Source organism: Magallana gigas, chromosome 2 (genome assembly GCF_963853765.1).
Source record: "Magallana gigas chromosome 2, xbMagGiga1.1, whole genome shotgun sequence".
NCBI classification, from domain to species: Eukaryota; Metazoa; Mollusca; class Bivalvia; order Ostreida; family Ostreidae; genus Magallana; species Magallana gigas.
Genome location: NC_088854.1, coordinates 58,271,621 through 58,298,428, shown reverse-complemented (window position 1 = coordinate 58,298,428; position 26,808 = coordinate 58,271,621). Strand labels below are relative to the sequence as shown.

The 26,808-nt window shown below is 38.9% G+C and overlaps 1 protein-coding gene across 4 annotated transcripts in view; it reads left to right on the top strand.

Annotated features, from left to right (window-relative positions):
• The window catches only part of LOC105327340 (fibrocystin-L), a 43,819-nt gene extending 18,917 nt beyond the window's left edge, over positions 1-24,902 (top strand). For 2 of the 4 annotated variants that reach the window (XM_011427760.4, XM_011427761.4), the window contains exons 29-65: positions 90-285; positions 1,281-1,528; positions 1,701-2,057; positions 2,326-2,630; positions 2,812-3,964; positions 4,191-4,340; positions 4,532-4,694; positions 4,812-4,968; positions 5,309-5,465; positions 5,640-5,719; positions 5,826-5,955; positions 6,118-6,271; positions 6,629-6,840; positions 6,950-8,171; positions 8,378-8,669; positions 8,806-8,974; positions 9,119-9,400; positions 9,607-9,870; positions 10,111-10,359; positions 10,519-10,689; positions 10,969-11,199; positions 11,535-11,686; positions 11,980-12,188; positions 12,576-12,931; positions 13,442-13,613; positions 13,842-14,074; positions 14,259-14,519; positions 14,751-15,370; positions 15,996-16,220; positions 16,766-16,774; positions 17,826-17,998; positions 18,397-18,598; positions 18,811-19,192; positions 19,554-19,723; positions 21,864-21,993; positions 23,265-23,291; positions 24,415-24,902. In XM_011427760.4, the coding sequence (XP_011426062.3) occupies positions 90-285; positions 1,281-1,528; positions 1,701-2,057; positions 2,326-2,630; positions 2,812-3,964; positions 4,191-4,340; positions 4,532-4,694; positions 4,812-4,968; positions 5,309-5,465; positions 5,640-5,719; positions 5,826-5,955; positions 6,118-6,271; positions 6,629-6,840; positions 6,950-8,171; positions 8,378-8,669; positions 8,806-8,974; positions 9,119-9,400; positions 9,607-9,870; positions 10,111-10,359; positions 10,519-10,689; positions 10,969-11,199; positions 11,535-11,686; positions 11,980-12,188; positions 12,576-12,931; positions 13,442-13,613; positions 13,842-14,074; positions 14,259-14,519; positions 14,751-15,370; positions 15,996-16,220; positions 16,766-16,774; positions 17,826-17,998; positions 18,397-18,598; positions 18,811-19,192; positions 19,554-19,723; positions 21,864-21,993; positions 23,265-23,291; positions 24,415-24,620 (9,869 nt within the window). In that variant the 3' untranslated portion in view covers positions 24,621-24,902. The remainder of the gene's footprint in view (positions 1-89; positions 286-1,280; positions 1,529-1,700; positions 2,058-2,325; positions 2,631-2,811; positions 3,965-4,190; positions 4,341-4,531; positions 4,695-4,811; positions 4,969-5,308; positions 5,466-5,639; positions 5,720-5,825; positions 5,956-6,117; positions 6,272-6,628; positions 6,841-6,949; positions 8,172-8,377; positions 8,670-8,805; positions 8,975-9,118; positions 9,401-9,606; positions 9,871-10,110; positions 10,360-10,518; positions 10,690-10,968; positions 11,200-11,534; positions 11,687-11,979; positions 12,189-12,575; positions 12,932-13,441; positions 13,614-13,841; positions 14,075-14,258; positions 14,520-14,750; positions 15,371-15,995; positions 16,221-16,765; positions 16,775-17,825; positions 17,999-18,396; positions 18,599-18,810; positions 19,193-19,553; positions 19,724-21,863; positions 21,994-23,264; positions 23,292-24,414) is intronic. The other 2 variants (XM_066077487.1, XM_066077488.1) reach the window with 2 other exon arrangements.
• Positions 24,903-26,808: the final 1,906 nt, after the last annotated feature.

Below are 26,808 nucleotides of genomic sequence, written 5' to 3'. Positions count from 1 at the left end.
GATTGGAAACTTCCTTTGATTCCATATTTCACTTTGCCTCATGATGAAGTCATGTACATGTCTCATCTTTTCTGATGTGTCCTTTGTAGGAGGTGGTACCTTGGTGTTGGAGGGGACAGGATTTGGAGCCAGCCAGCCTGCAGGCACCACCCTAGTGATTGGAGGGGAGCCCGCCACCATCACCTCGTACTCTGACACCAGAGTGGAGGCCACATTCCCCGCCCAGGCCGCTGGAAACCACGCCATCAAGTTCACCGTCGGCAACAATGGATATGCTGCCATCTCGTAGGGAACATTTATTACATTTACTGAAGTCCGAGTCTGTTTTAAGGTGGATCTCTACACCAAATAAGTGTAGGAGATTTTTGTTGCGTGCATTTGTCACTAATGGTAGGCCCAGTATTCAACAATTTAAGTTCTCAAACTAGAATACTCTATTTTCTGGTATTGTTTTTTAAATATAAGTCTTGTTTCATGTTACCCCTTATTTGTCAAAATTTCAAACATTTCTTTTTTAAAATTCTTATGAAAGTGATATAAGGTTTTAAATTTTTGAAATGAAATCCAAAATATTCATGAATGAAGATAGTATAATTTTTGTTAGAATCCATATAAATATGAAAATAAATTATATGTATTAGATTATTAGAAATGCATTCCTAGAGCATTGTAAATACATGTAATAAAAACAGAAAAATAGAAATTGACCAAAATCATGACCATGCCCCTTTAAAGTAATAAAACAAGTCTATGCTAAATAAGTAGATTATGTTAGTACTGCTTAAAATAAAGCTTGAACTTGAAAAATTATTATTTTGATGAAATCAATGTATGATATCATTATATTCAACTCTTTAAAACAGAATTTAAGTAGTTAAATTGGCTTTTACTTTTTTATACAATTAGCAATTATAAACAACAACCATACGCATATTAATACAGTTGAACTTTGATATTTCGAACACTGATATGTTGAATATGATAGATATGTCAAAGTGATTTGTAAGTCCCAACCACTTTTTTTTTTTAAGTACAAAACTGACATATTTTCTAAGCTTTTTGGTGATTTCATACCTATCTCATATTGTTTGATTAAACGGTGTGTGGCTATTTTGTATCACGACAAAATGTTATCAATTCGGAACAAAATGGCCTTTTGAACGGATGTCAGACATGTTGTGGCAATGTAGCATTCCACCTTAAAAGCTGCTGATCTTTGCTCAATTTCACAGGGAAAATATTTTGATCAGTCATTTATTGCGGTTTTGGTTTCGTTACAGATCCAGTACCAAGAGCATTGCTTACAGCCTTAAGGTGACTCACATATTCCCCCGCAGTGGGTCTCTTTATGGAGGCACTGTGGTCACAGTAACCGGACAAGGATTCGGAAACACTGCCTCTCACATCAAGGCCAGCTTTGGCGGTCACACCTGTGACGTGGTCGGCACTGTAACCGACACTCAGTTCAAATGTCAGATCGCCGCGACCGGAAAAGTTCATCAGGTCACTAACCAGGGAACCAGCTCAGGTAGGTGAAAGTCCACAGGGAAAAAACATTATTGTTGAATGCAAAATATTTACAGTAACTGTATGTAAAAATGAAATACAGCATTATTTTAAAGTTTATGATTTAGCCTTAATTGGAAAATCAAAAATCTATCTATTTCTTGGTTTAGAAATGTTTCACCTATGTGTTTCAGTGTATGGTGTTGGGTATGCCTGGAGTCCAATGACCTTGGACGCTAGCGTCGGGGATTTCATCGAGTGGAAGTGGTCTGTGGCAGCTGGAGTATCTGGAATCAACATTGGTGTGTATCAGACAGACACCGCCGTTGCCACCACCAGCTCTGGATTCTCCAGTGGAGCAGCAGTGCCCTCTGGATTGTACAAGTACCAGGTGACAAAGACTGGGGATGTCTTCTACTGGAGCGATTACGTGGATGCCAAGAAAGAAATCACATTCCGTGGAGCCATCAAAGTGACCCCGCGACCCCAGTCTGTGGAGGACTTCACCCTGAAGCTCAGTGGATACGAAGCTGAATATGACACAGCATCAGGTACCATCAGTATTGTAACCAAACTTACTCCTTAAGGATGAGAATACAAAATAGACTGTATAAAGTGTTGAACTATTCATTTTCATGTGGTTTTGAAGCATCAGCATCAGATGTTGTCTCCCTTGTATTTATCAAACCAGACTTATTAACTTAACTACAAGTAAATAAAAATAGACCAGACATAGTTTTTTTTGGAACTGTTGGTTATCACATGAAAATTAATCAACATATAATATCATGTTAACACAGTCACTTAAATCTCCAACAGGTGTATCTGACCCAGCAGCCTCTGCTTGTGAATTAACCTCTGCTATCTCTGGTTGCACCGAATCCCCAGCCACTGGAGGAACCGCCAGAAAATTCCACTTCTCCTTCGAGACTTGCCGCTCTCCATCAGTGTCCAGTGTCTCCCACGATCAAGGTCATGCGGTCCAGGATGTGACCCTGGCAGGGTCTGGATTTGGAGCCTCCGGGTGCCAGCATAAGATCGACATGGGGGATTTCACCTGCAGTGTCTCATCAGCCTCAGCTGGTAGCCTGGTCTGTAATGTGGATGGATCTACAAAACCTCAGGTTTGCTCCTGCACATTTCATCTGAAATTCAATGAACTTAATTCTGAAAACTTTATACTGTGTATGAAAAACTACAGGGGAACTACATGTATAATAGTATATATAATAGTTATATCCAAGGAAAGAATCATTTTTAGTCTCTAGTTTCTTTGTAAATCCAATTCTTGTTCTTTATGTACAGGTTGGAGCGATGAAAGAGGTCCAGGTGTCTGTTGTAAATCGTGGCTTTGCTCTCATGGCCACCCCCAAGGTCCCGACCTTTGTTTTACTTCCCCACGTCAGCTCCTACTCCCCACAGGAGGGGTCTCTGAAGGGAGGCTTCGCGCTGACCATCAATGGTGGTGGCTTCAATGCTGACACAGTGGTCACTATCGATGCCATTACCTGTGAGATCACCAGTGTTACGTACGACACAATCACCTGTGTGGCTCCTTCCCTCAACACCTACAGCTCCAAGGCTCTGGTGGTCAAGGTTCCCAGTAATGGCAACAACCTGGAAGCCAAGTGCTCCGACCCCCTGCTCAGCTGTTCTATCCGCTATGCCCAGGCCTCTACCCCCACCGTGACCTCAGTGACCCCAGACTCTGTGTCTGGGTCCTCCACTATGTTAACCATTGTAGGTACTTTGTTTGGCACCACTTCATCAGGGGTCACAGTGACCATTGGAGAGGCACCATGTACCGTCTCCTCAGTGACTGACACTCAGATTCAGTGTACAGTTGGAACAGTTCCTGTTGGCTCCCAAGATGTGTCTGTTGTTGTTGATGGTGTTGGCAAGGCAACAACCGCCATCAAAGTCCAGAGTGAGGCTGTCTTGACCTCAATCTCCCCAAATACAGGAAGCACAAATGGTGGCACCCTGGTAACAATTGCTGGCAATGGTTTTGTGACCAACAAGACAACAGTCACCATTGGAGGAAATGCTTGCGACCTGAAAACTGTGACATCCACTAGTATTGAATGTGCCACCCCAGCAGGGACCGGAGCAGCCACTGTAGCAGTGGTGTCTAATGGAGTCACCTACGCCTCTCTGACCTACACCTACGATTCCTCGGCCACGCCCACTATTACCTCCATTAGCCCCGCCAGTGGAAACCCTGGACAGACCCTCACCATCACCGGAACTGGCTTTGTCTCCGGAATGGTCAAGGTTGCCGTGGGAGACACAGACTGTACTGTGACTAGCTCCACCTCCACCCAGATTGAGTGCACTCTGGGAGCGAGTTCAGCTGGTGCCCGGTCAGTACTGGTGGATGTGACTGGACAGGGTGTATCAGACACAACCAATCAGTTCACCTACAGCCTCGCCCTTGGAAGTATCAGCCCATCCTCAGGTAAAGCATTCTAAACAAGTTTGAACCCCCATGTAAACATCACTATTGTATTGTAAACCAAATTTTATATGTAATTTTTAGTGTCCGCAAAAAACACTTTGTATCCACATGGGAGAATATTTGAAACAGATTTTGCTTGCAAATCCTTCATATATTTATCATGTTAGTATATGGTTTCAGTTCCTGACCCAGGTATAATAATGGAAACTTGTTTTTTTTTCTACAGGAAGTCTTGGAGGTGGTCAAACTGTGACCATCACAGGACATGGCTTCTCTTCTAAGACTGGCATCACCATCTGTGGTGAACCCTGCACCCTGGACTCCAGTGCCACGCAGAGTCAGACACAGTATGTCTGCTTCACTCCAACCAATGCAGGTAAATCATTCACAACATCCACAGAAACAATCTATGAATCAGATCTATATATAATGACTTTAACCTGATAACTTAGCCAGACATTGCATTGAGGGAAACTGATTGATTTCATAACCTAGCAGCAATGCATTCAGGCTGATTATTAGTCTGTAACATAGCAGTAGGATGTGACTACTTTCTGTGGTTTGTAGCTGGTAGCTGTGACGTGGTGGCCACTGAGGGATCAGAGACTGACACCCTGGCTGCCAGTTACACGTACGACAGCTCCGTCACACCCACCATCACCTCCGTCAACCCCAACTACGGCGGAACAGCCGGAGGAACATCCGTCACAGTCACTGGGTCCGGATTTGGGTAGGAACTTGTCCTTGTGTATCAAGATTGAAGTGTATTTGATTTCTTTCCCCTGAAACAGGAGTCTGAAATATGTTGATGCATTATTTACAAATTCTGTTTACACCTGTTGTGTAGAACCAATGCTGCTGCTGTGTCAGTGAAGATTGGTGGTGTGACTTGCGCCATTGACACCATCACCGACACCGCCCTGACATGTACCACAGGTGCCAGATCTGGATCCATTGACACCGCAGTGGCGCTCCAGGTTGCCACTAATGGTATTGCTGATCAGGTAAGTGTGTGGTTAAACAGTTTACAACAACAGCTGGGCTAAATGAGAATTTCTTAAACGTTCTCCTATTGCTCTTATTCAATCATTTTAATAAAAATAAAAAGTAAAAATAATGGATAATGTGGATTTTTGAGTCATATTTAGGTATGTTGAAATTATTTCCAAACAATTGCTGCTTTGCTCTCACTGTAAGCCAGTCATAGGACATAGAATGTGTTGTTTATCAGTTCAAGGGTTATAATTCTCTTTGCTCCTTTTGCTCTCATCTCATATGTGAAGGATCATGAATCATATGCTATTTTGTGTTACATTTATAATAAGAGTATGAAACCCTTTTCAGACTAACGCCGCCTTCCGTTACCTGGATGTGTGGTCCTCGAGCACCACCTGGATGGGAGGGACCCTGCCTGAGGAAGGAGAGATGGTAGTTATTCAGGAGAACCAGACAATCCTATTGGATGTCTCCACCCCCATACTGGGCATGCTCCTCATTCAAGGTAAGGGAGGCAAACGCTGTACACTCAGTAGGTCAAAATGTGTAACACCAAATTCTTTTACATCATTTACAGTATTATGATATTTTACAAGGTATCGCCAGCATTGTATGCCTCAGCTTAAAAGCGTGTAACATCAAAGTCTTTTATATACATCTCCGTATATTACTTTTACAGGTGGAAAAGTTATTTTTGATGAGAAAGATATTGAGCTTAATGCTAAGTACATCCTAATCACCAACAATGGAGCTCTGCAGGTAAATTAGCTGTTTAACAACCTCATTGTAGAATCCATATACCAGTAATTTGAATGTTGAAAAAGTAAACAAATTTACTGAATTTGATAACATTAAACTTTGACAGGTTGGACAAGAAGGTGCCCCCTTCCAGCATACAGCCACCATCACCATGCATGGAGTGTTCCGCTCTCCAGAACTCCCAATATACGGCTCCAAGTCCCTTGGCGTGAGGGAGGGAACACTGGATCTTCACGGTCAGTGCCACTTAATTTTACAGTAAAAAGAGAATATGTTATCATATATAAGTAAAAAAGTATTTAACATGATTAGTTTTTAAAATGTTTAATCATAAACTCTATAAATGAGGAGGTCAAGTACATGCAGTCTGAGATGACCTGCTTTTGATTTTATATCAGGAAAGCCCAAGGTGACCTGGACCCGCCTGGCTTCCACTGCCACCGCTGGATCCACCACCCTGACTCTCCAGCAGGCGGTGGACTGGGAGGTGGGAGACAAGATAGTGATTGCCACCACTGGGCACCGCCACTCACAGGAAGAGACAGAAACCAGGTACAGCCGTCATAAAACAACCTGCTACTGTAAATTTCTAATTAAACACGAGGAATTAATATCCATGTAATATCCCGAAAAGCGTATCTCGCGAACTTTAAAAATTCACTTTTATTATTTGGACATATTTAAACTACATGGAACTATGATAAAAATTCGGCAATCACGATTTTATGTTCTTACAATTTGATGAAAAAGGGTTGAATAGCAGAATTAAGTACTGGCAAAAAATAAGGAATCTGTATACTCTTGTAAAAATTGGCTATAGTGACTTCTAACTAGTAAAGTATCTATTGTACTGAAAAACATTAGCCTGAGGACTACCCAGTAGTGACTGATGGGTTCCATTTCTTGTAGGAGAGTGGCAGCTGTGTCACCAGATGGTTTGACTGTGACCCTTGATTCAGCCTTGACCTACACTCACGTCCGTGTGACAGAGACTTACGGCTCCACTACTGTAGACATGGCAGGAGAAGTCGGACTTCTCTCCCACAATGTCAGATTCCGTGGATACGGAGATCCCGAGTGGGTCACAAACATCACCAAGTGTGAAGCTGGATTTGATACAGGTTTGCTTGTTGTGTACCTTATTGCTTTCATTCTTTCCATCTTTCTTTTGCTTCCTTTCACCTGAAAATTTAAATGACAAGATAAAATTACACATACCCAATGTTGTAGGAGAGTTTGCTACCCAGACCTGTTTCCAGGGTCGTTTTGGAGATGAGATGGGATCTGATGAATTTGGAGCTCACATCTTGGTCCATGCACCCAAACCTGACTTGGAATTGGCCATTGCCCGTATTGAGTATGTTGAGTTGACGCACGTGGGTCAGGCCTACAGACTTGGAAGATACCCCATCCACTTGCATTTGAATGGTGACATGAAGTCCTCCTATGTCCGGGGCTGCGGTCTCCACAAGACTTTCAACAGAGCAGTGAACGTCCATAAGACCCACAACCTGAGGGTGGAACACAATGTCATCTACAATGTCATGGGAGGTTCCTTTTTCTTGGAAGATGGCATTGAAACTGGCAACTTCTTCCAGTACAATCTGGCCACATTTGTCAGAGCCAGTTCTAGCTTGTTGAACGATGACATCACCCCTGCTTGTTTCTGGGTCACCAACCCTAACAATACCATCCAACACAATGCAGCTGCTGGCGGAACCCACTTTGGATTCTGGTACAGAATGCACGAACATCCCGATGGACCCTCCTTTGATCCAAACATCTGTCCCAGACACGTTCCATTGGGAGTCTTCCAGAACAATACCGCTCACTCCATGGGATGGTTTGGATTATGGATCTTCCAGGAATACCACCCAAGAGTTGGTGGTTCCTGTAGCACCACCGCGGACCACGAAGTGGCCATCTTTAAGTCTCTGACAGTGTGGAACTGTGAGAAAGGAGCTGAGTCTGTCAATGTGGGAGCTCTCCAGTTCCATCAGTTCATCATGGTCCATAATGAAAAGGCTGGATACGAGGGGAAACTAATCAAGGACTCGCCTCAGTACGACGAAGCGACCAGCTATGCTGTCAAAGACAGTGTGATGGTGGCCAACAGCCCGGGACTGACTGCTGTGTCCGGACAGAAGAACTACTGCACCATCGGTGGAATTGTCCTTCCCTATGGAAACGGAATGTATGGCATCAACATTGAATTCCACAACTTTGCCCGTAGTGGCTGTAACTCCTTCACTTACACTAAGATCGACGGAACCTGTTCAGAGTTCTGTGGAGGTTACACCTACAAGTTCAGACAAATCAGTTTCACCAACTCTCCTAACCGTGGAAAGTTTGACTGGAAATGGCAGGCTGTGATGATTGATGAGGATGGATCTCTGTCAGGTGGGGCAGCTGGATCTCAGGTCACCCCAACCTCCGACACCCTACCCCCTTCGTAAGTATAGTTATAACTAAGACCAAAGTACCATCAGTAACATGTAGTTCTAACATAATTATATAACTTTTATGCTTTTCTTTCTTCTTGATACAAAAGAATGTAACAATAGCTTTCAATAAAATTCAATATTTGATAAGTTTTTGATTCTCTTTTTTCATTTCCCAACACCTATGCTTTAACTACGTATTGTATTTTTATGCCAGATGTACCAGTGATTCCAATTTCAACAAGGGCGTGCCAGCCAGTCTTTGTCCAGGTTCCCTCACGTTCCACCGTGTGGCTCTGAACAAAATCCAGCCCGTGTCTCTGGAGGCTCAGAGGATGATCCTCAACAACTCTTACGGGATCGACTACTCCGACTTCCACACCAAGAGAATCTCCCATAAACCCGGATGGATCGGACTTCTCATTGATGGAGAGACCTACAGATTCTCCTGGGAGGGTGGAGAGAAAATCACAAATATCTCCTACCATGCCACTTTCTACCAGTTTGGGGTAAAATTGGATTCATTTATAATCATAGTTTAACAAATCTATATCTTATCAATAAATTTTCAAATACTGAATACCGATACCTGGTTTATTTACCTTCCACAAAGATTTACTTTAACACAAAATATTTTTCTTTCAGGATGTATCTAACAATGTCAAGGTATGCCAGCGTTTTGAGAGGCAGCCTGACCGATTCTCACTCGATGGAAATACCTTCCGTAATGCTACCACCTCTGCCATGGTGTACGGAACCAACAAGAATGGAGACTGGGAATTCAGTCAATCCGACATGGAGCTCTGCTTTTTGGGTGAGATAATTTAAAAAGTTCTATATCTAGTTCACATGCTTCATTTTTTTTCAATTAATCCAATTATACTGAAAGAGTGTTTACATTGTTTAAAGAAAGTCTGAGATAATATTTCAATATACTTTTGGATGAATGTCTTTATAGTTTCTGGAAAGAAGAGTCGCAGAAGGAAGAGAGGTTCTGGTGCCATGCCTATCTACGCAGAGGATGTTGACTCCTTCATGACCGCCTTCAAATGTTACTACACAGGCTGTGTGCCTCCCCCAGACCCAGACACCATCCCCCCAACCTGTACCCGACCCTCAAACGCAACCAAGTGGTCTGACCTGGCAACCTGGCAAACCGCAGAGACTGGCTGGGGTGGTAACCTTGGTAATGGATTGTATGGACTTCCCAAACAGGGTGACAAGGTCAAGATTCCTAAAGGTAAGCTTATTTTGGGGGGTTCATTTTGAAAGGAATTTACTCTATAAAGCTATGATTAGATCTGTATTATTGCTAAATATTTTGTACTTTAGGTTAATGTAATTTAATCTGTCTTAAGAGGCCTATAGTTTGAGGAAGAGATCAATAAAAAGACAGGATAGATTATGATGGATCTGGATTTAGGATTAATGTCTGTGTGTCTGTAGGTTACTGGGTGATTCTGGATCAGGCCATTCCTAGCTTCACAGAGCTGGTGATCGAGGGAACTCTAGAACTCGACCATGGACCCACCAAGGACAACGACATCACCATTGACGTGACCTATCTGTACATCTACGGAGGAAGACTTATCATTGGCTGTGAGGAGTCCGCTCCTTATGAAGGCAAAGCTTCCATTGTGTTGCGTGGTACTGCCAGCACCACCCCGTATCCGGTTACAGAGGGGCCCAATGTGGGATCTAAAGTCATTGGTAAGGTGTCATTGAAAATAATCAAAACCTTTTCATTGAGATATTGAGGTGCAATTGTGGGCTTTGTAGGAAGAGGATTAGTTTCCAAAACTTGTGTCCAATCTTTGTATACCAGGAGATATCAGTTTATTGTAGTAAAAGCATGCATTTCTAGATTTTTGGTACTTTTCTGCTTAAAATTCTTTAATATCTAACTTTGAAATACATGTATTAGTTCAGGTGTTGAATTGTTGTTTGTAGGCGTATTTGGAGGGTTGGACCTGCATGGTAAGAACCACACAGCCACATGGACTACCCTGTCCCAGACCGCTGACTCCGGAGCCAACCAGATTACGCTCACCGACGCAGTGGACTGGGCTGTCAATGACGAAATCGTGATCACCGCTACCAGCTACAAGGCGTGGGAGGTCGAGATCAGGAAAATCAGCGCTGTGTCCCCCGACAAGAAAACCCTGACCCTGAATGCCACCCTGGCCAACAAACACATCTGTAAGTATTGTAGGCAGGACTTCATTCACTCATTAAGTTGATTTACAGTGTAATGAAGGGGTCTTGTGTATAGAATATTCATTAATTGGTTTTTTAAAAAAGTTGTACTACAAATAAAGGTTTGTTTCTTGCCCTGAAGTTTAAGACAATTTTTTTCAGCAATGGAAGAGACCTTCAGTAATGGAGAGAAATACTCCATGAGAGCTGAAGTTGGACTTTTGACCAGGAACATTCGAATCATCGGAGCCGAGTATCCAGAAATGTTCACAGATTCCTACGGAGCTCGAGTCCTTGTCGGAGTCACAGCTGATGCAACCAGACGCTACACAGGCATGCACTGGTTTTTATAATTTTAACTTTGTTAGATAATTGTTATCTCTAATTGCATGTATACATTTTTATTCTATGTAATATGCATGAGATTACATATGCTTGATTAAAACGGTTTTTAGATAGCTTTTGCCAATGAATCTTTTGAGATTAAATATACTCAATCAAAAACGGTTTTTATTTAGCTTTTGCCATTAAATCTTTCAAGTTATGCACAGCTTATGAATATAAATTTTTTTCTATAAACTTTTATAATGCTATAATAATATCTAATTATAGGATTTGCCAGGATCTCCAATGTCGAGTTTTACCGGGGAGGACAGGAAGGCTACACCGCGACCTATGACCCCCGCCACGCCCTCAGCTTTGTGGACATCCCCATCTCCAATATCAAGCCGTGCTACGTCAAACACAGCAGCTTCCACCATAACCTGGGAATTGCTCTCGGCGTGTACGGAACCAACAATCTGGAGATACAGGGCAATGTCATCTACCACACCATCGGATCAGGTGACTTCTCCTTCTATTCTGTGTTTATTGTTAGATAAAATGATACTCTAGTTAACCTTTTGACCATCAATTTAGGTAACATCTCTTTCTAATTTAGTGTAAATTGGGAGGAGAATGATTAAATATTTTATATCTTCTCATTTGAAAATACTTAAACCTCTTATAAAAATGAATAGTATTATGTAAAATACATGAAAAGTGACAAAATTTGCAGGAAATTTGAATGGGTCTGAATGAGTTTTCCGCGTCTGTAAAAAACTCACTGAAAGAAACGAAGTAAACATTTTCTTTCGTGTTCAAAACCAATTGAATGATATTTGTTTGACTTCATCCAGCAATCCACACCAAGTCAGCAGGCACTGCCATCCGTAACAACCTGATCTCTCTCAACATCTGGCCAGGCACTTACAATGGCCGCTCCGAGTCCCAGAACATCTACTATGATGGGTCAGTGGACGCCGTTGGTGTTGCCGATACCATTCTTCAGGTCAGTCATTAACGAGCCAGTCCCACCCCCATATATATATATGTGTGTGTGTGTGTGTGTAATTTATGTAACTGTTACGGTTTTTATGGGTACCGGTTTTTGTAAATTATATAACTTATTGATAGATAATTGTAAATTATGTAAGATTATTAAAAAATTATATAACTGTTATTCATAGATTTGTTATTTATAGATTATTAAAAAATTATATAACCGCTACAATTAGCAAATGACACTGCAAGTTGTTATTATAGTTATAAAACAAATCTTGCAATTTCTTTTTTTAAATTTAGGGAAATGCAATTTCGTCCTCTGAGCGCTCTGGTTACCATGGTGATTTTGAGAGCTGCACGGCCACAGACACCTGGTTTGACAACGTCTTCCACTCTAACCTAATGGCAGTTGGTATCTTCCCCATTGACAAAGTCAACCCACCAACCTGCTGGAGGATCGCCAACATGACCATCTGGAAGAACTACAACTTTGGAGTATACTATCAGAGGTCGGTCACGATTTCCTTCATATTAATGGAGTATTTAACAGTAAAATGTTTGTCAATCCTCAGAATCACAAAACTTGCCTCTCATTACATGAAGGTTTATATTAATACATCTTCTGATCAATATTTCCAAAATTATGTATCTTAAGTAAAATTATGTATTAATTTTTAAGATGTCACTTAATAAAAAGACCAACAGTTTTAAGATATGAGTATCTTATGTTTTGCACAAAGAATTCAAACAGTTCCGTTGTGTTCTGTTTGTTTCCATCAAGTGTAAAATAAAAGTGTAAACTACAATAGAGTTCACAGGAATCTCACACTACAAAGGGACCTCACTCTGCCTTGCTTCACACAACTTCACTGACCAGCTTGTAATCTGTTTTACAGTCAGTACGAGGTTAGCATGGAGAAGCTGACAGTTGTGGACAACAACGTTGGTATTTTCCCGATGGTCTTTGGACCCCCAGCTCTCGCCCATTTATACGAGAACAAAAAGATCACCATTTCCAAGAGTTTGATTGTCGGAAAGTCCTCTGTATTTGACTGTGCCAATGACAAGATGGACTTCTCACTGCCTTACTTCACCTTGAGGAGAACTTTTGACAAGTCCTGGAGGATTGGAACTGCGGGAAGAACTGGAATTGGTCTGACGATCTTCAGCTCTGGATCCAACAATTCACCGGAGAAACCTTTCATTGGAATCATGGCCTACAATGCTATAGCTGGCTTCACTACCATCACAGGTGAGAGTCACCCAGTCCCTGGTGCAAGCTATAGCTGGCTTCACTACCATCACAGGTGAGAGTCACCCAGTCCCTGGTGCAAGCTATAGCTGGCTTCACTACCATCACAGGTGAGAGTCACCCAGTCCCTGGTGCAAGCCAGGGCGATATGTTTCTAAATATAAGTCAAAACATGGTATCTCACATTTGTTAAACAGAGATATATGGAGTCCAAAGTTAAAAGAAAAAGGTGGTTTTTGCTGATATTGGTTTTTTCTGGTGCAAGTCAGAATGATATACCTCCATTCATAAGTAATTCTGTAGACACAGACATCAGAAAATCAAAGGTACCTGGTACATAGATTGTTATGGTAAAAAAAATGATATTGCCGAATAACTAAAGATGTTTGATGAAAAAAGGAGCCTCATATTTTTAGTGTAATTGATCCGTTTTTTGATAGTTTTATTTGAGCTATAAATGTAGACTCATGCTTTAAACAAACCTTTCCTTATTTCGCCAATGCACAACAGATACTACTTTTGCCAACTTCCAAACTGGTTCATCTGGCGAATGTGGACAAGATGTTGCCATAACCTCTGACCCAAACAACGATGATGCCTGTCACCCCACGGAGCTGTCAGGAAACAGGAAGTTCAATGTTGGAGACGAGAACACAGTGTATTACCACCGACCAAGATTAGCGTAAGTTCCACAATAAACTTGTTCACCTTTATATATCTTGTAACAAAACCAGGTATACCGAATCGAAATATAAATTTGTTTGCCTTTACAATGAAATAAGTTATACTACCACATCATAATATATTACATAAAAATATATGCTTGTTTTGTCGATAAATGAAAATAAACTGATCTGATTGTGTTGATATTCGTTGTAATTAAAATATATGCATTATTTTGATGATACAGGAAGATTAATCCTGCCGACTGCGTTGACTTTGACTGTGACGGCCTCAAGAAGTGTCTTGTCGAGGATAAAGATGGCAGCATGCTGGGAACTGTGGGAACAGTGGTGCCTCAGTCTGAGTTTGAGTGGGACGGGGACCCGAGACGTGGACTCGGAGACTACAGAATCCCCAAACCTCTGCTCACCGACCCCAGTGGTGCCGTCAAAACAGTGGCCGAGGTGGCCAAGTACAAAGGTACCAAATCTAAATCTTATCATGAAAAAAGTTCAACTGATATTTAATTGGATAGTTTATGGATAGAAATAATAATTTATTTCAAATCTTTAGGATTGATGGTAAGAAAATTTACCTTTTTTCTATGTTCATAAGTTATGTCTTTTCAGACAATGATGTTTTAATTCTCTGTGTTATGTTACAGGTATTCTCCGAGACAATACTTGTACTTACAACGATAAGAGGCAGTCCTACCTCTGCACCGCCTACAACTACAAGCAGCTGACCATAGAAAACATGGATGCAGACACCGAGATCCGACGTCTCTCCCCTGTCGCCGTCCTGGGATGGAACGACAATGGGGACGGATACATTGACCTGATTAACGGACCCCAGGATCATGGCTGGTGTGCAGGATACACCTGTCAGAAGAGACTGTCCACATTCCAGGCCATTACTCCCATTGGTCAGTGTTCTGGGATTCATCTCTCTCTCTCTCTCTCTCTCTCTCTCTCTCTCTCTCTCTCTCTCTCTCTCTCTCTCTCTCTCTCTGTTCAGTGACAAAGAAACATGAATATCCCAATTGTCATAATAAACAACTTGACATTGTTCAGCTCTGCCCAAGATTTCCATAGTCTTTATCTAGATGTTTGTGATTTGGACATTGTATTCAATGACCTGACTTTTTGTATTGCAGGCAGAAACTATTCTCTGTATTTCACCGGTAGTTCTCCTCAGCACCTGCGCCTGATGATGCTCAACACGCCAAACAAAGATCGCATCCGAGTAGGAGCATACAACAGCAAGCCTAATCGACTCGACGTTTATGTAAACGGTGACTACAAACTTCCCAAGAACGGACAACTGGACTCCAACAAGAATCTGATTCTGCAACAAGCCACCAGTGTCGGCGAGTTCAGTCCTAAGGTAGACAGCGACCCATGCGGAACAAATTACATGGACCGTGACTGGCAGGAGTTACAGGTCATTGTGTGCGGTGGGGATGAGGTCGAGATTAAGATGTCCCCTCAGATCGTGGTTGGATTCAATGTACCCACTATGACTGTAGACCAGTTCTTTGGACCCAACCTTCTCAACAATTTGGCCACCTTCCTGGGTATTTCCAGTGACAAGATCAGAACCATGCAAGTTCAGTCGGGTGTGAGCCGCCGAAAGCGATCAACCGGAACCAACACCATGTACTACATAGAAGTGGGCAATCCCCCGTGTACTGATATCAACTGTACATCTGCCGTCAGTGTAATGACATACACTGATCAACAAGCCCTGGCCTCCAAAATCATCAACCAGTACCAGGTAGGGGCCTCCATTCGATTCAAAAGCCAAAAAAAATCCCAAAGTTACTGTTACATTAGAAGCAGAAATATTTGTTGAGGATATAATTTTGATATTTTCATTGGCAGTATATATCAACGAAATTAAATCCATGACGAAGTTTTAAAGAAACATTTTAGAGATTACAATTTGACGAAATTCGGTGCCAACAAAATTTTAGTTGGTTTAAGAACAATGAAATTTTGACTTAATGAAAATTGCTTCTACAGTATCTACAATTACCGGGTACTTAATATACAGTTGAACTTAGATATCTGAAATTCAGATAGCACAAATATCATTGAAATATGACTTCACAGTCTCAATCACTATTGTATTTTAACCTCAATTTATTGACTTTTTAGATACTTGGAAATTTTTTCTTTTTCTTCTTAAGTTTGAAATGAAGTTTGATTGTATTTGTTTTATATAAATATTGGTATAGCTTACTGCTTTATCTCATCATTCAAACTTTTTATGGAAATTGTAAAAAAAAATAATATATCCAGGTAATAACATTCAATTCTGTTCCCTAGATTAAAAAGCAGTTTTGAAGTTGACCTATGTTTTGTAGCTTGGTAATCTGAAGTTGAACTATTTTTTGTAGCTGGGTAATCTGTCAGACATCCTGAACATCACCATTAATGGTGTGGCCGTGGCTGAGGCCCTGCCCCCGACCTCTGACCCTAACTGGGCAACAGTGGTGTCCTCCAGTAACTACCAGAATGCTATCCGGATCCCGGAGGTGATGGAATTCCAGACGACCTTGACCGCTGGCACAGAGGGCAACGCCTTCCCCGTCCAACCCGTCCTGCAGTTCCGAGAGAGCAATGTAAGTACATATGTACTGGGTACACTTTGGTTAACCAGCGTCATTAGGAACAGAATAATGCAAAGGTCAATTAGTGTATTAATTAGATTACTCTGTGTTAGATTAATTGAAGAAATATGTTATTAATTTGTTTAAATCAAGACGGACAATAACTGTTAAGAATTTATACAAGGTTTAGAAATTTATATACTGGGTAAAGAAATCCTAATCAAATACTTTTGATTCTTTCATAGAGAGTTGAGGTTAATTACAACTAAATCATTAAAACGATTAGAATCAAGAATAAAGATGAAAAAAAATCAGGCTATTTCAAAAATGTTTCCAACACAATGTATATCTGTTTTATTTCTTGGCATATTGCTTACATATCATAGTTGAGTATGAATAACTTCATAGAATAAGTGAACAAAACTCAGCAATAGGTACAGTTTGTTAACTCTCTATGACAGCATGATTTAGTCAAATTTAAAAATGATCTTGAATCAAATTCAGTTAGTGTGATGATGTATTGTTTGTGTGATATGTTTATCTGTCTTTTCTTACAGCCCACATCGGTAATGATTGGTGTACACATTAATGAGATATACTTTACTAACAGTTTATTTTGGGAATGAGTTTTCATTGGTTTTTGGACCCTCATTTGTTCTCAGTGTTTGCCTCACTGAGTATCTAAGTATCTCAGATACTCAAACAATGGTGGAAAAGTTTTGAAAGCCTAGGAGAAAAAATCACACTTTGAACTTCTTGAAGTCAAGAGAAAAACGAATATGAAGAAAGTTTAAATCTAATCAATAAGATGTAGAAAAAATTTTGATTCAAGTTATCTTAGAATGTAAATGCAATTGAACATCCACCTCTAGAATCAAAAGTCTGTGTTCAGAATCTCTTATTGAGGCAATCACGGATGTGTTAATAATGTGGTTTATGTACATATTTACCTCCCCTTTAATATTAAAGCCTGCACATTTCCCCCCCTTGTATTTCACAATATGTCATCTAATTTAATTTGACCTCAGCATGTCTGTACTGCAAAGATGACCACAAGCACTGTTTGCATGAACATGAATTAATAATAACTTGAATCAATGTATCAAATGAAGACTGGAGTTTGCACTTACCTTGAGACTTACTGATCATTTGTATCTCTAATTACAACTCCCTGGTACTATATATACACCCAGGATTCAGAATTATCAAGGTGATTTAAGCATTGGTATTTTTTTTTCATCTTATTTGCTGTCATGGTTTTTATTTGATTTGGTTTTTTTAACATTTCTCATTTTTTGAAGCTGGTGAGTGATGGAAACATTAACTTTGGGGATTAAGTTTTGTTTTTCTGTGGCTTTAACCATTGAATCTCCTATTTCCTTGCACACTAAATGTATATTTTAAATCAAAAGTTATCTAAAAGATTCATTTATCAGATGATTTCATTGATTTGATTCCGTTATGGAGAAGTTTGCTTAATTGCAGTCATAAGATTTGATAGTAACCACATGTACATTTATATCATCCATTATGTACATGTTTATCATCCATTATGTACATGTTTATCATCCATTATATACTTGTATATCATCCATTATGTTGCCTTTGATTTAACAGGGAGACAGAATTACCCTGCTTGGAGCCTCTTCTCACCCCTGGAAGGTGGAGGTCAGTCTGAGATCAGGAAGTGGCAGCAATCCCTCCGCTACCCTCATCGGGAACACCACGGTGTCCTTCATCGATGGTTACGCCAACTTCAGCGGTCTAGGAATCTCTCACAGCGGCTCTGGGTAAGAGAAACCACAGACTCATTTTCTCTTACTAATGTTGTGAAATCTCAGCCATCACAGAAATGCAGAACACATACTGTGGAATTATAAACTGTAGTGGCTTCGGTTTTGTGGATTTTGTAGGTCTCGCTCATTTTCAAATTATATCCTCAAACACATTATAAAACACAGTATTCCTTCAATAATCTTAAAGGTAAATCCATTAAATAATGTTCTGATGATCCTGCGAAAATATTTGACGATCCACAAAAGCTTGGCTCTAAAATTGTTTAATGATTTCACAGAGTAGGAAGAAGTGAGAGTTCCCTGTGATAAAGAAATGATCTTCAATGTCAGCTCTACAATTTTTCCTAACTGATGCATTGTTGAATTACATGTATGCTTTGTAAATTCTTCAGGTATATCTTGGACTTCAAGGTCATTGATCCCACAGAAGCGACCTTCACCCTGGCCTCTGCAGCCATCAGTGTGGCCGAGCGACTCTTGACCTCTGCTGTGACCTACACCTCTCCCGACATCTACCACGGTAGTGCCCACACGGTCAGTCTGGATATCAGGGACAAAACAACCGGTGTGAAGTTGACAGACATTGCTTGGAGTGTAAGTGCACAGAATTATCAAGAACTTGCTCCAGTATGCATAATAATAGTCTAGAAGTTTTGTGATACACAAGCCATTTCTTTTGAAAATATTTCAGTGTTCCCTAGACTTTCTAAAAGTAATGTACAAATGCTCATGAAAGAGTCTCTAAAATTGTTCAACATTGTTGAGGTCTCCAACCAACTCTTCAGTGGAGTACTATCTTGTTTCAGGGACTGAACTGGTACGCTAACATTTCCCTGGTAACTGGGCTCACCTACACGGGCTCAATGACTAGTACAGCAACCAAAGCTTTTGACCCAGTCACTGGTCTAGTGACCGTGAACGACCTTCAGATGGACACCGTCGGAATGGCCCATGTCAAGTTCACTGTGTACTCTGTCCCCACCCACTACTCCCACGAGGTCATTCATGAGCTGTCTTTGTACCCCACCGAGGCCCAGTCGGTGACCATTGACACCACCAGTGCCATAAAGGTCAAGTTCGATCTGGACTATGCCACCTATGGTACCACGCAATTCGGAGCCGTTGTCGTGAACTACTTCCAGTCAAGGTTCAAGTACATGAAGATGTCCAGCTTAGAAGTCAGCCAAGGTAGGAACTGGAGTTGTGTCTTTATTTGGGAGTTTACCATGCAGCTTTTATTCATATCCTCAGATTTTGTTCAAAATGAGGTTTATAATGAAAGTCTTGTTTTGCGATGTTATTTTTTTAAATTAATAGTGAAATTAAATATGTAGTGACAGTATTTGTGAATTATTATTTGCACTTGAGAAAAAAAATTTAAAATTAAAATAATGCAAAAAAAACCTCATTTCTTAAAAAAGATGGTATCTCAAATGAGTGTTATGTTATATATGAACATTTATTACACGTAGAGATGATACTTTTTCTGAGATATATATTTGAGACATCTGAAATATTCTTCTAAACCTGCCATGATTACGCACAACAGGAAGTGTGATCGTGTCTGTGACCGTGTCCGGGAACTCTACGACCGTCCTGGAGGTGACAGAAGCCATGTGTGATGCCATTAAATCGGGCACCAGCTTCACATACCAGGGAACCAGTGTACAGCTCTCCAAGTATATGACAGTCAACGGAGCCAGCTACTGCAGTGACGAGGTAGATAGAAGTCAAACACGCTTATAGTGAATTGCCAGGAACAAACCATTTTGATTCCTTATTAATGAAATCTGTTTTTTCTGATATGATTTTTGATACGTATTAAGCCTTATGAATGACAAAGACTTTGCTATATTATATGCATGTATTCTAGGGGGGGGGGATATTTCTGGATGTGTGGCATTGTGTGCAGAACTATGATATATGCAAATTCAAATTTAGCTACATTTGTATTTTGTTTTATACATTCCCTATCTTATTGAAAAACAGTCCATAAAATAAAATGCTCTCTCATAATCTATAGTCCAGTGGGGCTAGTGAGCAAAGTGAAAACTGGATAAATTTCCTTATATATGTAGTATTAGATATACATGCATACTAATTTTTCCATTTAGATGAAGTCTTTGGCATGACAACATGTTTTATATACTGTTTACACTTTAACAAATATTATTTAATCCCTTTTTTATTTTTCATTAGTTAATCATAGTCTAAAAATTCAGTGATTCATAAGCATATCAGGATCATGTTTAAAAGCAGAAAATAAATGAACAACAGGGTCGTAAAAAGCAATCATGACCGCAAGTCCCAGATCTGACAGTAATTAAAATAGCTGTCATGCTTTTGTAACAAAATGAGACAAGCTTTGACCAGTAAATGCTCACAGGTTTAATATAGAGTCAAAGTCCGTGTCATTTTGTCAAAATAAAAGTCAGTTTACCCAGAGAATGGATGAAAAGGCAGCCATTAAGCCTGGAGTCTTAAGCTTAATGAGCACGTACTTTAAATCTCTCAATTAAACTATATTTAGACGGAGATTAGTGTAATGCTCATTGCTTTTCCAAAGGTGATTAAGCAAACAAAAGTGCAGGTATCCTTTCAAACACCAATGAGGTCATTAAAAATATAGATTTGTTGATTTATTTTATGCATATTGGAAATCATGAAAAAATGGAATCTCAGATATTTTACAAGTGGACTGACTCCAACTTGAACATTGATCAATTCCTTTGATATTTTTATATGGACACTCTTCCACAAAGTAGGGTAAAAATAAGAGTGCATGTTAGTGAAAAAATCATGTATTACATAAAATCTATTAATTAACTACCGTTAGTTGTTTCCTGTTTTGAAAAAAACAGAGTTGATTTATCTTCAAGTCCACACTGCTAATAGAAAAGTTCCTATGTTAATATAAAAGGTTGGTTAATTAGTATTCAGACAAGGAAGCGAGGATGATGTGATTGTCACTCGTAGACCCCACCTATACGGTGAAACAAGCCGGCTAAAAGTCCGCCATCTATCACCATCTCACCCTCAGTCCGTGTACAAGGGATTACTTCTAATGCTCAACACGGGTCTAATCGCGGGGATTGTCTGTCTGGCTCTTGTTTTGCTCTTGTTATCTGGGTTAGAGTCACACATAATGAAAACAGAACTTATTTATTCAGGCAATTAAATGACATTTTAATTCTGAAAGGCAATCCAATCAGTGCAGACACCATGTTTTGGTGATGAGTGGGAAATTAAAGAATGACATCACACAGTCAAGATCTTGGTATTGTGTTTTCATTGGATAACGTGGTTAATATGAATGAAATGAGTCATGGATTTTTAATAAATGCAAAATTTGAAAATGCTAAATATTTTTGTACTCCTTATATAGTGTTGGGTCTACTGGAGAGAAAGCTTAGAATTTAAGAAGGAATGTTTTATGAATATTTTATGTTTCAGCGACTGAAGTTATGCCATAAAATAATTCATGCAATTTAAAAGGGGTGGGGGGGGGGGGGGGGGGTAGGGTTATATTAAACAGATTGCAAACAAATTAAAAACTACAATGATAAAACACCTGTTATGTTATTCATTTTGAAATTTTATAAAAACTGTTACTCCTTAGACAGATAGCGTCTGTTTTATTGATTAATATGTAAGTTTTATTTATAAAAATTATTTATAATTATAATATGATAAATTAAAACTGATATGAGGATTATTTTTGACAATTAAAAATGGATGTAGTGAACCACAATTTAGGGACAATTTAACTGTATGTCAGAATGTCAGATTTTGTTGAATTACATTCAAATTGAGATTTAATTAGTGTGCAGGTGTGACAGGCGCATTGGTTCTTTTTCAGGATGATGATGACGAGGAGGTCAAGGCTTTGATGATCGTCGGAATCTGTGTTGCCATTCTCCTGATCATCCTCATCATTGTCGCCATCATGGTTTGGAGGCTGAAGGTCTACCCCAAGACAAAGACCCATCGTAAGTTGTCATTGTCACTGTTTATATGTTGATGTTGTTGTTGTCGACTTAAGAAGACTTACTTATCATAAGTTGGCTTCTTTGCTGAAGTCACAATGGTCAGTGTGATTTTATCACTGTCTCTATAACCTGGTCATTTTTACTGTCAATATGATAGTGTTACTGTCAGTGAAGTGCCATTGTTCATAGGACTGTGTCCTAAAATGTAAATGTCATCAAGAAAATAACACTGTCAGTGTGATTCTGTCTTATATTCTGTGTATATTATAAGGTCATTGTCACTGCCATGACAACCCACTGTCAGTGTTACATTGTCACTGCCTCTATGAATGGGTCGTTGATACTGTCATAATGACAATGTCATTTTCACTTTCAATATTACAGTGTCCTTTTAAATTTCCTTTGAAAAGGTGAGTTAAAACTGCCAAATGTACAACCAAATGATCAGTGATAAAATGTTGTTGTTGTCATCATCATCTTCGTAGGCTCTGTCCAATACTATCTTGAGATTACAGTGGCTGGTTATGAAACCTGTACTTGTGATCAGTGAAGCTTGCTGTAGACGGAACTGTCATGTAGTGGGCGTTTGACCCTCGCTGTAGGCTGGTTCAGGCATGTTCTTGTCTGGGCTAAATGTGCTAATTTGCATAAAGATCATGTTCTCCTGCCAGATTTCCTGAAGAATTATGCGCTGATGGCAAAAAAAACAAACCAAAAACCCTGGACTCATACTGTGAAATATACGAGCATGGAAATTCTTTATAGGGACATTGCTACAGGGTTGCACATTTAAAAGGCAAATTTCTTGGATTCTCATGCAATGCATATTGCTGTTATGTGATATTATGACATGAGGCTAGCATAAATATATGAAATGTGTTACAGATTATATGTATTTATCTTGTTTAGCCAGCTTAATTGAAACCCGAATATAGAGGAAGGTTCATCAATACAATCGCTTCAGTCTTGAAATTGTCATTGATTTGTTAATTGTCTGTTCATTCCTTGAATTCTTCTTTTCATATGCTGAGTACTTGTACCTGGTGTAAAATTTTATGTTCTGATAGCTTAGAGAGAGAGAGAGAGAGAGAGAGAGAGAGAGAGTTGCATCACTGGTGTATGCAATATGCATGGGAAAGTTTCATTCACACAGACCAGTTGCAGTTGAATCAAAGAGTACCATTTCTTTGGTCAGGAGATTATTGTCTTTTATTGTTCATGACTAGTATGATTGAGATATTAAGCCACTTGTGTATTTTTTTGTGATTTAGGGGCCAGTTTTGCTGGAAAACTCCCAGGTAAACACGAGAGTTCAACCAACTTGGTTTTCTGCCTTTGCACTGAATTTTGCTTTTTCTGGATGAAATTCCTGCCATGATAATAATTTTAAAGCATTGTATTTCTGTATTAATTTCACAACATAAAGGTTTAAATCTGCACTGGAAAAATTTGGTGATTTCAAAAACTTGTGTCATGTGTCACTCTACTAAACCACTGCTGTATAAAACTCAAATTACTAATAAAGTAAGTCAGGTTTGGTTATGGTACACTGCTGTGGGCCCAGACATTTACTTTACTATATCTGTTATGAATAACATGTTTCCTTTTAAAAGATATCAAACCAGTATATTGCCCATTCACATTATACGTATTTTACTTCTTACAACCACCAAACATTCTCTAAATTAATTACCGGTAAGCATTAACTTAAGAACCTCCGACAATTAAAAATTTTCTTGAAGATTAAAACTTGTAAATACATATGATGTATAAATAATGCCAGTTTGGGAGGCTAATAGTTGAAATTGTTACCACGAGAAAACCATTGTCAACCCTCGCTTCACGTTGTTTTGACAATTGTTTTTCTCGGAGGTGTCATTTTCAACTGTTGCCCTCCCAAACAGGCACTATCTATTTAATTGTACTGAATTTCTTAATTTTAAAGAAATTTTTACTGCTGTTAAATAAAAAATGAAAAAAATTAACGACACCATTTATTAGAAATACCCATGGTTATACAAAACAAGTTTCACAGAACTAGCAAAAATTTTTAAAAGTAAACGTATATTTACAGTTGTATTACATGTACATTGTATTTTGACTTTTTTTTGTCTTTGTCAATGTTTTAATTTTAATTGAAAATATAAATCATTTGTCCACTAGCCTAAGATATGAATATCAATATCGTGCAAAAATTTCTAGTAAATGTAAATCAGAAACCATGCTTAATAGTTGTTTGCCAAGTAGACGCAATTAAGAAAGGTTAATGACCAGTAGATATTATGTCAAGGTCTTGACTTTGCCCTTTGGTTTGTCAATTAAGGCAACCAACAAGGGAGCAGCTGTCAAGGACTCGAGGTTGAAACTTTTCATCAAGGGTAAAAGTCAAATGCTGATGTCTCCCCCTCGTCGTTTTTGTAGGTATGCACAGTGACGGCGATGCTGTTTACATCGGTAAGGGCAAGGGCACCTTCTTCTTCGAGGACAGTTTCTACCGACAGGACACCTTTAACAGCCTGCGTACAGAAAACTCCTTCTTGGAAGGCTGCCAGAAACCACCCATCAATACCACCTTCTACGAAAAAGAGAAGGGAAATGGTGGCTCTGCCCTCAGCAGGCATTTCTAGATAGCCGGAAAATGTTGTTAAAAAAGATATTCCAGCATCTGGACTAAGTGAACAAACTATTTTTATTGTTATATATTTATTAAGCAGTTTCTACCGTCCATGGAAACTTTGATATTTGACACTGTTAGTTGATTCTTTATTGTTTTGTTTGATTCTCTAGATTTTTACATCTGTGATATATATTCTCTGTGATACACGAAAGTTACGTTTATAATATTGTTGACAATCTAACCCAGTAGAGATGAAGTCTTGTCTTACTGAATAAAAATTCTCAACATAGAACACTGTTTGTTCCTTTTCTAACAACTCGCATTAATACTTATAAGATGCTCAAACTACAAATTTAAGTACATGTAATATGAAATGAAATGCTGTAGTAATTTTCAGTTTGTTTTAAAAAGTGCTGTGTACTCAAAAATGTTACAGTGACTGTAAAATATGAACCAGTACATGTGCTCTTTCTATTAGAGCAGAGCAGAAACAAACATTTCAACACTTAATCTTGCATTCATAAATATTTTTTCAACTTTTCTTATCATATATTTCAAGTTCTTTACATTGAATGAAAACAAGGCTTACAATTTTTTTTTCAATAAGGTTTTTATAATTTCCATTATGTAGCAAAGAAGATGGGGAAAAAAGATGGCGCAACCGCCCATTTGGTTTAGTCGTAAAATACAACTTCATTTGTAACATTTTTTTTCAATCAGATATATTTGATATGTTATAATGCAAGTTTACTTTTTAACTGTATTCAGTTTGAAATATTTCAAAAAACGATAAGAAAAAAATAATAAATCCTTAAGTTTTGGTGGTATCGAAACCCACAACCTAAAAACCCAAGTTCTATAAAGTTACCTAATATCTGGTGCTCTAACCACTGAGCCATTTCATTCACAACAAAGTGCGTTGTTTAAGTGCTAATTGAGACATTGGCCAGGAATTAATGGACTTGTATTATTTTCCTAAAACGTTTAATTGTTGGGCTACAAAATGACATCTTTAAAGTACAGTGGATATCATCTAATTTATATTTATTTATGTCAACATGCAACTTGTGGCATAAAAGACTTGCTTGTGGACAATATTAAGTTGCATGTTAAAATAAACAAGTGGCATACCAACGTATTCATTTCAATGTCTCCATAGATAAGTAGCATCTAGCATGTTGGAAGTCACAGAGCTTTTTTATTTTTAGGTTTTGAAACATTTAACAATTTTATGGAATCAACAATATATCAAAATGCTTGCATTTAACTAAAAACATGTACAATAACATTTGAGTTTTTGTGAATAATTTAATTATGTACTTTGTAAAACTCGAACCCTCCCCCTTCCCCCAATGTGATTATGATTTTGACAAATTTTAATCTTCACTATCTGTACTGGCTTAAGTTACAGCTTTTCTAAGCAAATTGTGTTTTAGAAGATGATTTTAAAGATTTTTCCCTATATATTCCTATGTAAAGATTTGATCCCCCCCTATTGCTTAAAATTTAGCCCCACCCCTACCCCTCGGGATCATGATTTGAACAAACTTGAATCTACACTACCTGAGAATGCTTCCACACAAGTTTCAGCTTTTCTGGCCAAATCCTTTTTGAGAAGGAAATTTTTGAAAAATATCAACAAATTTTCAATGATTTTTGATGATCTTCCATTAAAAGAGGGTGTGGCCCTTCATTTTAACAAAATTCTTTTTACCTAAGGATACTTTGTGCCAAGATTGGTTGAAATCAGTCAAGTAGTTCTGGAGAAGAAGTCGAAAATGTAAAAAGTTTACAGACAGTCAGATGGACGGATGCCTGACACAAAGCAGTGGCGTAGCTTGGGACAAAATAATTGTAAGCAGGGGGCATATTTTTCAATTACCATGACAATAACTTTAATCTAAAATAATGTATTAGTTTTCATATATCAGCCATGATATTGTAATTGTACAGAAAAAAGCTATTATAGATAGAGGATCAGTCAACGTTTAATTTTTGCTCTGGTGCGCCAATTTTTAATTATGTTCTTTTGCCTACATAAAATGTCAATGTCTTGGACCAAAATTTAAAGAAATAGAAAAAATAAAAACCTCATGCACCAATAGATACCAAAGGGTCAAGAAAATACATCTCAAAAAACTAAAAGCAAAGCTTTTACACAGGGCAAACATGACTGACAATACAGTAAAATGGAACTA